This window comes from Piliocolobus tephrosceles, chromosome 3 (assembly GCF_002776525.5).
Source record: "Piliocolobus tephrosceles isolate RC106 chromosome 3, ASM277652v3, whole genome shotgun sequence".
In the NCBI taxonomy this organism is placed as follows: Eukaryota; Metazoa; Chordata; class Mammalia; order Primates; family Cercopithecidae; genus Piliocolobus; species Piliocolobus tephrosceles.
Window position 1 is genome coordinate 81,534,569 of NC_045436.1, and position 13,105 is coordinate 81,547,673.

Below are 13,105 nucleotides of genomic sequence, written 5' to 3' on the forward strand. Positions count from 1 at the left end.
ATACAAAAAATCAGCCGGGTGTGGTGGTGGGCGCCTGTAGTCCCAGCTGCTTGGGAGGCTGAAACAGGAGAATGGCGTGAACCCAGGAGGTGGAGCTTGCAGTGAGCCGAGATTGCGCCACTGCACTCCAGCCTGGGCGACAGTGCAAGACTCCGTCTCAAAAAAAACAACAGCAGCAGCAACAAAAAGTCATATCTACGGAGCAAGGTTCCTTCCAGCAAACTCACTTTTGCTTGTTAGTACAGGCAGGGGTCTGACTGGAGGGGCAGTGGGGGTGGTGTGTGCTATGGTATAAGCAGAAAACCTGCTTACTTCTACAAGTCAGACTCAATATAATTGAAAAGAGAAGAATCAGCACATTTATGCAATCACTAACAAACAAAAGCAAGTGCATAATGCAAACAACCATGCAGAAAGGAATATCAAATAACTACCACAATCACCAATTAACAATGAGATATTGTTCCATGGGGACTTAACATTAATGGTGAAGGGAATTAAATGTTCTTTAACATATGTTTAGTTAGAAGAATGCACAAAGACTCACCCTATTAATGAATCTTCCCCCAAACTCATCACTGTGAATTATGTGTTAGCTTCCTATCACCATAAATTGATGTGTTAGCTAGCTGCTGCTGCAACACATTACTACAATTTAGTGGCTTGAAACAACCTAAATTTATTATCTTAGAATTACAGAGGTAATAAGTCCAAAATCAGTCTCATTAGGCTAAAAGCCAAGATATCAACAGGGCTGGTTCCTTCTGTAAGCTCTGCAGGAGAATTCATTTCTTTGCCTTTAGGCTACCGGTATTCCTTGGCTTGTGGCCCCTTCCTCCATATTCTAAGCATATTACTCCAATCTCTGTTTTCTCATCACACCTCCTCTCTAACTTTCATTTTTCTGCCCCCATCTTATAAGGACTCTTATGATTACACTAGGCCCACGTAGATAATCCAAGATAATCTTCCCATCTCAAAATCCTTAATTTAATTCCACCTTTCAGGTAAATAAATATATACACAGGTTCTGCAGATGAGAATGTGGACCTCTTTGAGGGTCTGCTAAACAGATTAGTATTAAAGAATTCAATTAAATGTGAGGAAGCAAAAGAAAATAAAGCCTCCCAGTAATGACAAAAAAATTATTGCTAAAAATTCCTTCAGACATTCCTGGTATTTGGCTTAGTTTTGGGGGAGTAAATAAGAAGTGTAGTAACACCCTGGGGGAATAATATAATTCAATGTCTAAAAATCCAGACATGACTGTCAAGAGGAAAATTCCCCAATTAACAAATAGCCATGAAGAAGCAACTATTTCACTTTTACAATAGATTATTACTTTAGAAAAGAAGCGGTTTTGTTCTTTAAACATATCCAGAATCTAAAGGCAGGAATAAAGCCAATAGCATGCACAACAGCATCTAGTCTGCAAGGGACACAAGAAATCAGCCATGGCAACTGCAGGGCAACACCAAACAGCTTTAGACATCCATTTATTGAAACATACGGCCAGCGTGAGGCTCTTATAATCTTCACAGAGTGAGGTAATAATATTGAGGCTGTCAATATGCTGCTAGAAAAAATAATGCAAGGGAAGAAGTCAATGGATCCAAGAGTTTGATATATTGAGAAACAAGAAACCTACTGTGGCTAGCATTTTTTTGATACTCTGTAACAGAGGTAAAATCAGAAACCTGTGATTACACACTGCTGGTGGCATTCTGCCTGAAAAAGCTTCTCAGTGTGAGAATTGCTAAGTGCCTCTTCCCTGAGAACAAGTATGAACCAAGAGATAACCCAACATTCCAGATGGTATCATCTCCTTAAGGGAGAAAGCAGGAGAAAAATAAAGTCAACTGTGATTAAAGACGTGTTTGACACAGAAACAAGACCAAAATGAGTAAAAAAAATCTTTTAAAATATATTTTTATAAATGCACCAGCAAAATATGAAAACATGTAGACTTAGGTTATCACGTATATGTGTGTGTATGTGTGTGTGTGCACGCATGTGTGAACATCTATATATCCTCAACCAAACAGCACCAAAATTGTAATAAACTATAAGTACAGTTCATACTTATTTTTAAGGCTATTAGTATTTAATTGTATGGGCTTATAGCTCTGTGGAAAAGTGGATAGGGAAACAAAAAAATATTTTCAACACTTATATATGTATAACCTATCCTATGATGTTCATGTAATCTTTAGCAAGGGCCTTATGTGACCTTAAAAGGAAGCAGGGGGAGGGGGACTGTTATAATTAAGAGGGCAGGCTATGAAATCAGAACTAGGATTGAATTTCAGTTCTGCCACCTACAGTTTTCAACACCCAGATTCTTCATTTGTAAAATATGGTTAAAGATTCCTTGTTTTGAGAACCAAATGACATGAATATTGTGAAATTCTTACATAGAACATAGCATATAGAATACTTAAAAAAAAAAAAAAGTAGTGGTTGACTGCAAAGAGTAAAACGAAAGAATAAGTCAGTCAATTGGGTAGTCAAGAGCTATTTTCTTATTCAAAACAAAAATGAAGCTAGAATAATTTTAACGGAAGATTTTAAATATTTTCTAACACAATCTTATTTTTTTAAAAAAAGAAAAAAGTCTTCTTAAAAAAAAAAAAAACAGCCCATAATTTTCAGCAGTTTTTCCTTTCTTTTTTCTATTTACTAGCATCATTTGACATAAGTAATGGAAATGAGCACCTGAAAATATACTGAATTTTCATATTATAAATCTTAATGTCTATAGTTTTGTTAGGAGACAGTATAACATTTTATATCTAGCAAAAACTCGAAACAGTAATTTTAATTTATTCATTAATAATGAGTAAATTAGATGAGATATGCAAGGCTCAGAAATATTAAGAATTTCTCCAAACACCCAGATATTGAGGAGCAGAGTCAGGATGGCAACCACAACCTTTTGACTTCCAATCCAGGGCTCTTCATACAAGAAGACTGTTCTGTATATGTGACAGATGTAAGTTCCTATCTGAACGCTGTCGTTATTAACAAGTTTTTGTGTGAATAAATGGGTGCCTTTGAAGATCTGGACACTTAACTGGGGAGCATCATCCGGAGTGTTCATGTTGGCTAAAGTAGCTCTTGTCGGGAATACCTATACCAGTAGATGCATCAGTTAGAATATTCTTTTCTCCAATGGGTTTGTTTAAGACATACTTTCCTAAGAATTGAGTTTCTGAAACACTGAACAACACCCAAACCCTGCAATCCAAATTTCTGTTTTTGCCTGTTATGCTGAAGTCTCTGTGTTAACAGGCATATATAGAAGACAACCATTTTTTCAATATAATATTATCTCATAAGTTAGAATAAATCTTTTGTTCCATTATATAAAGTTCAGAAAATCAACATAAAATTAATAATGATGTTAAAGAAACTACTGGAAATCAGATAAATACAATACAACCTATAATTGTTTTCAAGTTTTTTGGACATTTCACATACTTCTTCAAGTTTTTACATTATGTTATAAAGTTCTAATAAGTTCATTTATGTGAAAAAATTAACGTTTTCTTTGATACTTGATATTTATACTATTCCTAAAAAGCACTTCATCCGAGAGAAAGTTTCAAAGAAAGCCTTCCTTTTATAAGAAAAGGAAAGGAACATTTAAATTATGTATTATTACCAAATTGATAATCAAAAAATATCTTCAACTTCAAAAGGCAAATGACTAGTTTAGACGTGCTTGAGGGAAGAGACATTCACTTTAAGGCTCTGGGACAACTCCTTTGATGTATCTCCATCTTTAAAACAAGTAAACAAACTTTTGTTTGGAGGGGCTATTTAGAGCCATAAATAATTTTTTACTGGGTCTATTTCTGAGTTGGAGCAGGAGTAAGAAATACATTTTATATGGGATTTTTAAATCACTTTTCAATTTATTAACCTAGCCCAGAAAGTCTGTGTAAAATGAAATATTTTAAAAATTACAATATCTGTAGCTTCATTTCCATATCTATGTATCTATCATCCATGTATCTACTCATCTATCTAGCTAATCATTCTGTCTTTCCAGCAAATGTTCACTTCTGGTTTCCCTACATCTGCCTGGAAGTGGGGGCAGTATGGCAGTGTGGAAGACCTAGAAAGGGACAAGGAGAGCTACAGCAACAGAGGCCTAAATATATCCTAGGTGAAAAGGTGAGGAAGGAAACAAGAGCAGAAGTGTTATAAGAAACCAAAGCGGCCTTTTGAGAAGGGATGCAAGAGCAGGCCCCTGAGCAGTTTCACTTCCTCTGGGCGCCCAGCAGAGCGGAGCCCTGACCTTGCGGGCATGAGCCCCGGGGCTGCGTTTCCTGAGACCTGGCCGCAGCCGCCCCGGGTGGCAGGCGGGCTGGGGAGAGCCGAGGGCCAAAGGAAGAGAAAATCGCGAGGAGTCTCTGGCCGGGAGAGTTCAGGCAGCGCTCGGCCGGCAGCAGTGCACAGGGCCCTTGGCTTCAGCCGCCACAATGCTGCCTGCAGCGCCGGGCAAGGGGCTTGGAAGCCGGGCCCCGGCCCCCTGCGGCCCAGCACCCCCAGGTAGGTAGTTGCGCATTTGGAGGGGCTTGACGCGGAGGCCAGGCTACGGGGCTCTGCGGAGACCACGGGCCATCGTTAGACAGCAACTGCACTCGGGCACTGAGGCAAGGGCGTCCCTGAGATAGGGCTTTCCCTTTTTATCCTGCCGCCGGGCAGACCAGAGGGTTCTTCTGTCCCTGACTTCTCTGAGGGGCATCTGGACGCCACGAGGAGGGAGTGCGCTAGGAGTTCTGGCCAGTGGGCCACCCTCAGTGTCAGCAACTTCTGAGGAGCTAGAACTTTCCCCAGCACCCGGGTCAGGATCCTGTAGTTTCTAAAGTCACTTTGCAACCTGTTTTAAAGAAATGCGCGTTTTAAAATTATACGTAATCATTTTCAACAGTCGGTAGACACAGCAAAACCGCTCATTTGTAGCGTCACGCATTTACCTGCCCCGCCTGACAAAGCCTAGCCTGGTGAATTGGTAGCGCGGACTGTAAGTGCCCTGTTTCTTGGGCAGGTAGCTTTGCAGAGAAGCTCTACCAACACCACCTCCCTAATCCACTGGCTTTACTAACTTGGTCAAAGGAAAACAGTCAACTTGGTTGAATGCAGTAGATTTACATTTTCAAATGGACCTTAAGGCAGTTTTATTTAGTTCTTTTTGAAGCATTTCAAATGCATTTGCAAATTACATAGTGATATAAAAATGTTTTTTAAATTAAAAAAAACTTCACAGGTATTAATATTACTGTAGTGTTCTTGGTGAGAAATGCAACAAGAAAGTATATTCTGAGTGTAATTATCTTAATTTGCTGAATAGAAATACATTTCTCATACCTTTCTAGAATTTTTTAGGTAATGTAATTTTGGTTTTAGCTATTTCTGTTGGTTAGTGCATTTTTACATAAATAAACTTTAGGGATTGCTTTAAGTTAAATAAGAAGTATATTTGTGTCAATGAAAAATGACAAGAAAGGACTTAGCGCCCATGTCTTAATATATTAATATTTTAATTATTGCATATTGACATTCTTGAAAACTGTGACTCTGATGGTCACAAAATGCAGCAGAGCAGCCTTTGCTAGCATCTGTAGATAAAACCAACCATGTGTTTGGAACTTTGAGCAGGTTACCTCTTTTGTAATTTTAGTTTAACAATTTTGTTAGAGAATGGGGTATAGTTTGTTTCAAACTTCTAGATTAAGCAGTTTAGGCAGAAAATGGCTTTTATTTCACTTGATACTAAGCAACACTTTGAGGCACTTGCTATTGTGAATAATGCAAGAGTAATGTGAATCAGTATTTATAGCATTCCAATTATTCTTGTTCCTCCCATGCATCCCCCCCCCACCCCCCATCTCCTTGGGTCCTCCATACAGTATTTATCACTTGCTTCAGTTGCTTCCTTTTCTGGCCAACATAATGAAATGTTTCTAACAACGAATTGTCTTTTGACATTATCCCATGTCCATATTCTTGATATGAGTAATCTTCTAATATTCTAGCTTTTATAAATCCAATGGTTTTTTTGTTTGTTTGTTTTTAATGGAGAGCTCCCTCTCTCTCCAACAACTATCTTAATATGGCACATTGGGGGTCAATTGGTCCAACTGCCTCATTTAGAGAAGAGAGCACTGAGATCCAGAGTGTGAATTGCTCATGGTTTTATAACTAGTAACTATTTGAAGGTCACCCATTCATTAACTTAACAATAAACTTTTGTTCCCCCACAAGAGTCATGTAGTAATAATAAGAGTGTAAAATGGTAAACACAGTTTCATGCCTAGGAAGGTATATTTCTAGCAGGAGGTAGAATGTGCTGCTAGACAACATTAGTGTATACTGCCATCAGAGATTTATTAACTGTTGAGTTTCCAACTAGTTCTTTAATGGAAGCAAGAAAAATAGAATACCCAGTTCTAAAACAAGGTAAAAATGACGCACGATGGATGAAAATTCCACTTAGAATGTATTTTCTGGTTTGTATTTAACTAGATATTGCTATCAGTGTCCAAAAGAGAGATTCTTCCTGTTTTATTCCAAAACTAATGATTTGAAAAACTTAATTTTAACTGCTATTTTAATTAGGGAGTGATTATTTATTAAATCAGATTTTTCTCCACCCCATAGTTTTTTTTTTAAATTTTTATTGATATTATTTGATGCATCTGATGAAATTTTAATAAATGATTTGCTTAAGAACAGAAAGCATGAAAGGGTGGAACCAGCATTTAGACTGTTTCACCTTATGCTGGATGCTATACATAACTTGTGAGGAACATGGTTTGTCTAGGTCTCTGCCCTCTAGCTTGAAGTTCTTAAAGATCTGAAGCTTTTTGCTTTGACTGCAATCTTCCAACATAGCCAACGTCCTACATTTGTTCCACGAAGGAAATAACCTGGTTCCATGCTGATGGCTGGAAAAACTTGCTTTCCTCAGACCAATCTGGAAATGTTCTGAGAAGGTCACTTTTGCTAGGATTTTTTTTTTTTTTTTTTTTTTTTATTATACTTTAAGTTCTAGGGTACATGTGCATAACATGCAGGTTTGTTACATATGTATATCTGTGCCATGTTGGTGTGCTGCACCCATCAACTCGTCAGCACCCATCAATTCATCATTTATATCAGGTATAACTCCCCAATGCAATCCCTCCCCCCTCCCCCCTCCCCATGATAGGCATTCTAAAGACAAGCAGTGCTTTTAGGATATCTTCACCATAATAAGACATAAGTCTGAAAAATGCAGTTGCTGAAGATTTCAGGGTTAAATATCAGCATATTCAAAGTTACACCTGGGACAGTAGAGGAACCTTTTCTGCAATATCTATCTGAGGATGTATTGTAGGTGGTTATGCTCTACTTATGATGGTCTTTTGACTCATACTGCCTCAGATCTAGTCCCAGTTTAATTGCCTGCCTTACCTATGACCTTGAATAAATAATGAAATCTGTCACTATCTCAGTTTTATTTTGTTTATTAAAAAACAAAATCCGAGAGAAGAAAACCTTTATATGAAAGTTGTTTGGGGGATTAAACGGGAAAATGCAGGTGAAGTCCTTTTCAGGGTCTCGTAACAAATAGTAACTGCTTTATACATGCTAGTTGTTATATTAATTCTTAGGTCATTGATCAATAGTGTCATATTTGCTTGTATAAGAGTGAGAGTTCTTATCGAAAAACTGCCTCATACTGATTGCCTCATACTGACTTGAGGGACAACTTAATGGGTGAAGGAATCAAGCTCCCATATCAAAAATAATAGGAGGTATGGCCTCTTGTATAAAGACATGCTGTATCCTTGGGGACATATTGTGGTTAATAGTTCTGAGAGGAGAAAAAAAGAAGTTCATAATGAGAAGAACTAAGGATAGGCTGATTAAAAGGGCATTAAACTAGAGCAGTTGCAGGAAAGAATAAAGGAATTTAATAGGACAAAATGAGAGCATGCTCTGTTTTCTCATATCTGAGTATCAGTTGTGTGACTCAGTTTACATAATATATAAATATATTTGAAAAAATAAGCATCAAACAGAAAAACTGTGGAATACTTCAACTTATAGGAAGATGAAGAATCTATTTTACCAAAATATTTATTGCTGGGTTAAAACAAAATTCCAACCTAAAATGAGGAACATCGTTCCTGACAAAAATAAATCACATGTTTTAAGAGTTTAAATGGTTGTTGCTTTATCACCTAAGTGACACTCACTAATTCACTGCTTTCTTCATAGAATATAGAGTATCTTGCATTAATTTTAGAGATAGCTATGAAATAAGAATAGAAGGGGCAAACATTTCATAAGTTATTATTTAAAAATTAAGTTATTATTTGGCCTTATAATTCTTTCCTGTTTTAAATATAAAGAATGGTATCTAAGTTTTAGTGCAGACATTGAAATTAGTCCCAGTGGTGAAAATATCAGCTATCATATGGAAATTATACCCCTCCACTAATTAGATTTTAGTCAGGGAAAAATAATGGGCCTTTTAGACATTTACCCCTGAATTGAAATCTCTTTTTTGTTTCTAAGTGTTCTGCACTGAAATGATCCAGAAAGATGACTTCCCTCTGTAATCATGAAGAGTAATTAATCAATGCTTTGTGATCTTTTACAAGACTTCCTTTATATCTAGTTCATTAAAATATGTTGTTACGTTTCATCATGCTATGTGTCATATCTTTGCTTCTTCTAAGTGTCTCTGCCATTTTCCCATATTATTAATTTCCATTGCTTTATTTTTATATAGAGACACACTGAAAAGTATAAGAACAGTCTCTGACTTGGAATTCCATTTACTATATGCCTCATTTTTTTTGATCTGATACATGCTGAGAACAATTCCTCCTTTGGTTGGGAGCAGTATTCTCATTCCTTTTTAGTTGTAGGATCATGTCTAATTTTCAGAGGAATAATGTGGTGTCAAGACCACTTGAAATTTTAGCCATCTTGTAATAGCTTCCATTTATTGTGTTTCTACTTTGAATTCATATGAAATGGGAATCATACTAGTTGATAAGTGAGGGTGTCAGAAGAGTAGTGTCTACTCTGGATAGGAAGTATAGTAATATGAAAATATTTAATAATTCACTGTGTTCTTTCATCTATGGAAGCTTTTCTAAACTGTTAAAGGTGAACTTTTAAGTCACCATGATTTTTATGTTTTTTTTTTTTCTAGGATTGGGGGTGGAGAAACACACAAGGGTATGACTATAAAATCATTGAAATGGCAGTTGTAGAATATTTACTGTTACTGTCTGAAGAATCTCTAAGGTTACACATTTTCTATTGATTACATTTTATTTAGATTTAATATATTGATACAGTTCAAAATATTGGGAGATGAATGTGTTTTTAGTACAGTTAGTAAATTATTAGGTCACTATTGTAAAAAAAGTGAGTGAGATAAAATTGAGGCAAAATCTACCCTGGTTTCAATTAATGGGATAATTTCTTTAATTCTTTCCTAATTTCTTAGTAAAAGCTTAGAACTTTCACTACTTTAAGTACTTATTTGTAGGTTTCCTTTATCACATCCTACAGATCCACAGCCATTTAAATAAAGTAGAATGAGGACAATTATTCAGATTTCCAGAAACAGTCACCTGGGCCAAGAATAGGCACATGATGCAAGCCAGCCAACTGGTTGCTTAATGGCCAGTGCTGTGTGTTGTCAGGCTTATATAGATTTGTTGAATCTGTGTAAATATAAGCCACATATATAATCTATATAAGCCACAAAGTCCTTTTGTCTTATTAAATGAAAGAATAAAGATCGTGTCAGTAGAAGATTGAGAAAAGATGAGATTATTGTCAGTGGAAGATTCAGTATACAGTATAAGATGACAGTTAGTTGCCTCATGTTTAAGATGGTTAGACAGAAAGAAGTTGTGATGAGAGAACTGAGGAGACCGAAAGACAAAGGGAGTAGTCTCAATTTCTGATTTCTAGTGACAGAGCAGCTGCACTTGTGTTTTTGATCTTATCTGTCCGTGAAATTGCTTATAGTATCCTTACATGAACTTCTCCTTACATGAACTACTTTGAGTGAATTTCTCTTTTTGGGAGGAAAAAAAAGTTTGGGCTAGCATACCTTTATTTCTCAAAAACTGCCAGCTATCAGCTTCTCTTTTCAAAAGTTGTTGTTATTGTTAAAATGATGTCTTCTATGTATCTTCCATTGAAAATTAAACAATCTGAGAATTAAGTCTGTTCCTTTCATGCACTATGAATAGAGTATGAGTAAGTCTGGTGGTCCTGCAGATGAGCATATTTTGGGTGTCCTGTCTTTATTAGTGAAATTTGAAGAATGCCCATGCATTTATTTTTAGGTTTTCAAACTTAAATCCTTAGAACTGGAGAGAAAATAATTCACTCAAAGGTTAGTATTATAAGAATTAAGCACTATTAAAAGGTTTGGAGCTTTGAATTATGTAGCTATAAATTTATAACAACGTTTTCCCATGTTTTGTTAACAGGATATTTTTACTTATCTGAAAATTTTATAGCATACTGTTTCTGGCAAGTTTTTAAAATATATTTAAATTGAGGCATACATTAGTGAGAGAATGGTTGGGGCATTTATCTTAGTAAATGTCACAAAATGTATTTACTTAGTAAAAGAGGAAGACGAGATATAAAACTAGGGATTATCTTCAACCCCCTGGTATATGAAAAAATATGGCACCATGAACAGGCTATTGTGAAAACTTTATATACAATCTCAGTGGATTAATATCAGTATGAAGCAATACAAGTACTGTGTTTTAGAGATTAGTCTTTTACTAACCCATTTTTCTGCAATGGAGTAGAAAGTATAGTATCTCCATTAAGTTATACATAGTGTGTTATTAATGTTCACCTTAGAAAATAAGAATTCAGTGTATTCTTGCTAAACTTCAGAGACAGGAACAAATTAATGAAGTTAAGGTGTGATCAATTAAGTCCAATGATGTCAGTGAAGAAATGAGACACAGAAAGACAAAATTGTTTCAAGATACGACAAGGTTACACTCACAATGTTATTATAATGAGTGAGGAGAAGAATCTGAAAAGTAAACCAAAACCTAATTGCATAAATTTGTGTAAAAAATTCTCCAAGTATAATGAGGAGCTCTTGAAGAGTTTTTAATGAGGGATGGCATGATTAGATTTTGTGTTAGAAGATCACATGAGCTGCTGTTGATAAAATTAATTGGAAGAGGGCAACGATGGAAGTTGGCAAACAATTAGGGGTTTGCAAGGAGTAAAAATACAGGGAGAAGTGGACAGATGTATTGAGAACTATTACTTACATACCTTTTGTGATATAGTAGATTTGGAGTCTGAGGGGGACAGAAATGTGAAGAATGACACCTAGGGTTGTGGTCTGTAAACCTAGGAGAATCCAGAATGTGTCATTTACTCCATTGGAAAGGAATGAAGGAACAAGAGGACACTGGGAGGACATGAGAGAATGTCATTTCAATTTCAGACCCGTTACATTTGAGGAGCATGAGAAATAGTCATGTTAAGATATCAAGTAAGCAGTTTGATTTTAGGATCTGGATGTCAGAAAGGCAGTTCAGACTGGAGATATAAAATTAAGAAAAACATTGTATTTAAAACTATAACAATGAATAGGATGACATAGATAAGATGACCCAGGATAGAGACCTGTGGAAAGCAAACATTTCAGTGTAGGTACAGAAGGAGGAGTTGCTCAATATGACTGAGGGATGCTAAAAAAAATAGATGGAAAAGAAAAATATAGTGACAAGAATTCAAAAATAGAATGTTTCAGGAAGGTACAGTGGTGAACTGGCCCGAATTCTTTTGATAGGTCAGGCAAACTGAAGCCTGAAATTTAGCCAATGGATTTAGTATCATGAAACTTACAGATGACCTTAGAGAGAGAAGTAAGTAGCTTTAGTAAAGGGGATGAGAGCTGAATGGGAATGAGTGGAAGAAGGTAAGGTGATGGAGGCCATGGAGACGCCCTTTAGAAATATGGCTGTCTGATAAGCAGCTGAAGATGTGCCATCAAGGAAAGCATTTTACTTTCATTGTTGCTTTAAGATCAGTGTCACTGCAACAATTTAATTGGTCTCAAAAGCTGATGGCATCACACCAAAGGGGGGTTTTCTGCTATGAAAACTTTTAGAGAACAGCTCCATGAATTACATTAGTAATACACTTTAATGTATAGATTTTCTTGTGTGTTTAAGAATTTCTGTCTCGTCAAATGGTATTTCTAGTTCTAGATCCTTGAGAAATTGCCACACTGTCTTCCACAATGGTTGAACTAGTTTACAGTCCCATCAACAGTGTAAAAGTGTTCCTATTTCTCCACATCCTCTCCAGCACCTGTTGTTTCCTGACTTTTTAATGATCACCATTCTAACTGGTGTGAGATGGTATCTCCTTGTAGTTTTGATTTGTATTTCTCTGATGGCCAGTGATGATGAGCATTTTTTCATGTGTCTGTTGGCTGCACAAATGTGTTCTTTTGCGAAGGGTCTGTTCATATCCTTTGCCCATTTTTTGATGGGGTTGTTTGATTTTTTTCTTGTAAATTTGTTTACGTTCTTTGTAGATTCTGGATATTAGCCCTTTGTCAGATGGGTAAATTGCAAAAATTTTCTCCCATTCTGTAAGTTGCCTGTTCACTCTGATGGTAGTTTCTTTTGCTGTGCAGAAGCTCTCTAGTTTAATTAGATCCCATTTGTCAATTTTGGCTTTTGTTGCCATTGCTTTTGGTGTTTTAGTCATGAAGTCCTTGCCCATGCCTGTGTCTTGAATGGTATTGCCTAGGTTTTCTTCTAGGGTTTTTATGGTTTTAGGTCAACCTTTAAATCTTTAATCCATCTTGAATTAATTTTTGTATAAGGTACAAGGAAGGGACCCAGTTTCAGCTTTCTACATAGGGCTAGCCAGTTTTCCTAGCACCATTTATTAAATAGGGAATCCTTTCCCCATTTCTTGTTTTTGTCAGGTTTGTCAAAGATCAGATGGTTGTAGATGTGTGGTATTATTTCTGAGGGCTCTCATCTATTTCGGTGTCTCTGTTTTGGTACCAGTACCA

General features: G+C 36.3%; 1 protein-coding gene across 6 annotated transcripts in view; it reads left to right on the forward strand.

Annotated features, from left to right (window-relative positions):
- The first annotated feature begins 4,213 nt into the window (after nt 1–4,213).
- The window catches only part of LOC113224983 (B-cell scaffold protein with ankyrin repeats), a 227,903-nt gene continuing 219,011 nt past the window's right edge, over nt 4,214–13,105 (forward strand). For 4 of the 6 annotated variants that reach the window (XM_026455030.1, XM_026455025.1, XM_026455026.1 and 1 more), the window contains exon 1: nt 4,214–4,557. In XM_026455030.1, the coding sequence (XP_026310815.1) occupies nt 4,488–4,557 (70 nt within the window). In that variant the 5' untranslated portion in view covers nt 4,214–4,487. Of the gene's footprint in view, nt 4,558–10,373; nt 10,424–13,105 lie in introns of all 6 variants that reach the window. The other 2 variants (XM_026455027.1, XM_026455028.1) reach the window with 2 other exon arrangements.